We start from the raw sequence: 3502 nt of genomic DNA, 5'->3' as shown, positions 1-3502 counted from the left end.
TTTTTAAATAAATTATGATCAAAATTTTATTTTTTAAAATATAAATGAAATTATAATCAGGATATTTTCACCCATTTTTTTCCTAATTTAAAATTATTCTAATCTTGATTTTGAGTGATTAACAAGTAATCCAAATCCTTTTGCAGTCTGAGAAGGAAAAAGCAATAGATGAGTGGCTACCAATCACCTCCTCACGAAATGCCAAGTGGTGGTACTCTGCCTTTCATAATGTCACAGCCATGGTTGGAGCTGGAGTGCTTGGCTTGCCTTATGCCATGTCTAGACTTGGATGGTAACTAAAATACTTTATCATATTTATGAAAAATTTTATTTTATGCTTCTTATAGTATGTGAAATTAATGAAATATTTCTATTATTTATTTTCACTAGAAAATATATTCAAAAGTTCATTTCAGATTAAAATATCATCTTAGGTTTCGTTTGGGACGACTTTCATATAGCTTATTGAACCGGCTTTCTAGTACACTAAAAAGCTGTTGAATAAGCAGTAAGAAAGTTGTCCCAAACAAAGCCTTATTCTCACTCTTTAAAGACGGTTTGCACTTCGTCTTACAATTGATTCGATTATGATCTCACTTCGCATCTGTAATGCCTGCGTTGCTTCGTAACATTTTGTCATGTTTAATTTTCTTATGTTTTTTCTTTAAATAGCATTTCGAGTACATCGATCCGAAATGAACTTTCATGCATGTGTACAAAAGAAAAACATATAAATTTGAAAGTTCAAATAACTCGATTGACTGAATCTGTTTGCAGTGTATTTGGAATTTTTTTATTTTTTGTTGAACATCATTATTATTATTTTGATCAGAAATAAATGTTCATAATATTTTTTAAATAGAACTATCAGATATACTTCTCCATTTACATTGGCTATGAAACCTTAAATAAATGATTTACTAACGGTATAATAATTTGAATATTTAAATTCATCAACAGGGGTCCGGGCATCACTATTTTAATCTTATCTTGGTTCATTACACTATACACACTCTGGCAAATGGTGGAAATGCACGAAATGGTACCCGGGAAAAGATTCGACCGTTACCACGAGCTAGGGCAACAAGCCTTCGGGGAGCGCCTCGGCCTCTACATCGTCGTCCCCCAACAACTAATCGTCGAGGTCGGCGTTTGCATCGTCTACATGGTCACCGGGGGCAAATCCCTAAAAAAATTTCACGACACAGTCTGCACCGACTGCAAAAACATCAAACTCACTTACTTCATCATGATCTTCGCCTCCGTCCACTTCGTCCTCTCGCAACTCCCCAACTTCAACTCCATCTCCGGCGTCTCCCTTGCCGCCGCAGTCATGTCGCTCAGCTACTCCACCATTGCCTGGGGAGCTTCGGTTGATAAGGGGAAGCAGGAAGGAGTGGAATATGGATACAGAGCTCCTACCACTGGTGGAACGGTATTAGGGTTCTTCGGTGCTTTGGGAGATGTGGCTTTTGCTTATGCTGGCCATAATGTGGTTTTAGAGATTCAGGCAACTATTCCTTCCACTCCAGAGAAGCCTTCGAAGAAGCCGATGTGGAGAGGGGTTGTGGTGGCTTATATCATAGTTGCTCTTTGCTATTTTCCTGTGGCGCTTGTTGGGTATTGGGCGTTTGGAAACGCGGTTGAGGATAACGTGCTTATTAGTCTTGAGAAGCCGCGTTGGTTGATAGCTATGGCAAACATGATGGTTGTTGTTCATGTTATTGGGAGCTATCAGATTTATGCAATGCCGGTTTTCGATATGCTTGAGACTCTTCTTGTGAAGAAGTTGCATTTTCCTCCTGGTTTTGCACTGAGGTTGATTGCTCGGAGCACTTATGTTGGTAAGAAATTCTAATGTTGTTGATTGATTTTGTGTCCTTTTTGTCACAGCCATCTCTAATATGTTCAGTTTAGCTCATTGACTCCGAAATATGATCTGAAATGATTATCTGTTGGATTATTTTGGATCAAATTTGAAGAGTCGGATGGCTAAATTAGATAATCTGGATTGAAATGAACTTTTTATATCCAAAAACTATTTTGATATGTTCTTTTTTGAATGTGTACTAATGTTGTATTGTTTTTCAGCTATCACCATGTTCCTCGGTATGACTTTCCCTTTCTTTAGTGGACTACTTGGTTTCTTTGGAGGATTTGCGTTCGCACCAACAACATACTTTGTAAGTTTATGCCTTTGTTTGAGATGACTTTCTTACTACTTTTTAAAGCACCTTTCTTGAATGTTGTTTTAAGTCGTAGTAAGAAAACCGTCCCAAATAAAGCCTATGATTAACAAATGTAATAGATTTTTCTGCAACAGTTATATATAATCTGACAAATGCTCTCTCTCTCTCTCTCTTTATGTAGCTTCCTTGTGTGATGTGGCTGTGTATATACAAACCTAGAAAGTTCAGTTTGTCTTGGATAACTAATTGGGTAATCTTCTTCTCTTTTTCAATTTATGAACTCTTATTCCTTCTCTGTTTTCAAAATGATGAGCTGATTGATATTTTCTTCTTCTTTTTTTAACAACTTTGTTCAGATTTGCATCATTTTGGGGCTTTTCTTGATGATTTTGTCACCCATTGGTGGTTTAAGACAGATCATTATCGACGCAAAAACATACAAGTTTTACTCATAAGCAACAAATCGAAGAACCGGCAAAAATCATAGTTTATTTCATGTTGATATAGCATTGTAACAGGTACACTTGAACAGAAATGTCCATGATTGCTGGTACAGATGTCTTCCATTAGAGATGAACTTGTTTATGAGTGGGAAGATTGCTAAACTGCAAAGGTTAAGAGACATTTTATTAAATATATATAGTTTCTTATAAACTATATAACTTTTGGTATTCCTATTGTAATGATGTTAATTACCAGGAAGGTTGGTCTCTATTGGATCATATAGCTTCAGAGAGTAAAACTTACAAGGACAATGTGTGTTACTGTCCTATTTTGTTTTCAGGGTAGTAATTGGCTACTCTATTGAATGTGTATCAGTAATAAGTTCTTTGTAAGTGAAAATGCAATTTATATACAGCTTTTTTGTTTAGTTTGGGAGAGGAATTGCAATCAAAGGCTTATTTGGTTGTTTTGGAATTTTTTTTTTGTTTATTTTAAATAATGATAAGTTTGCCTAAGTCATATTAGTGCAAAAATATGACTTAGGCACACACCTTTGTCTATGTCTACTAAAGATACTTAAACGGAGATAATGAGGTAATTTTTAGTTGCTAATCAGGTTCCTTATATATTATAACATGAAGTATTATAGTATTAATAAACTGGACCAGCAAGTACATCAAAATGATGAAAAACAAGATCTTGATTAAATTTACCTTCGTAAAACACAATTCTATAATAATAAAAAAAATTTTATGAAAAGAATTTCAGTCGCTACAACTATATGATCGATTTAGTCATACAGTGACTGTATCTTGGGATCTCGATAATAGAAGCAATAAATTGGTTATTAGTTTTGAGTTTCTTTAATT

The 3502-nt window shown here is 34.9% G+C and overlaps 1 protein-coding gene across 1 annotated transcript; it reads left to right on the top strand.

Moving 5' to 3' along the window:
- The first annotated feature begins 128 nt into the window (after window positions 1–128).
- On the top strand, window positions 129–3060 carry LOC110109786 (lysine histidine transporter 1). The gene is made up of 5 exons (XM_020840986.2): window positions 129–292; window positions 961–1844; window positions 2092–2183; window positions 2371–2439; window positions 2546–3060. Exons 1-5 carry the CDS (start codon window positions 240–242, stop codon window positions 2642–2644), a joined length of 1197 nt encoding a protein of 398 aa, XP_020696645.1. The 5' UTR covers window positions 129–239; the 3' UTR covers window positions 2645–3060.
- The last annotated feature ends 442 nt before the right edge of the window (window positions 3061–3502 follow it).

Source organism: Dendrobium catenatum, unplaced genomic scaffold, assembly GCF_001605985.2.
Source record: "Dendrobium catenatum unplaced genomic scaffold, ASM160598v2 fragScaff_scaffold_1116, whole genome shotgun sequence".
Lineage (NCBI taxonomy): Eukaryota > Viridiplantae > Streptophyta > Magnoliopsida > Asparagales > Orchidaceae > Dendrobium > Dendrobium catenatum.
The sequence above is the reverse complement of the archived record's forward strand: the minus strand, read 5'-3'. Positions and strand labels throughout refer to the sequence as shown.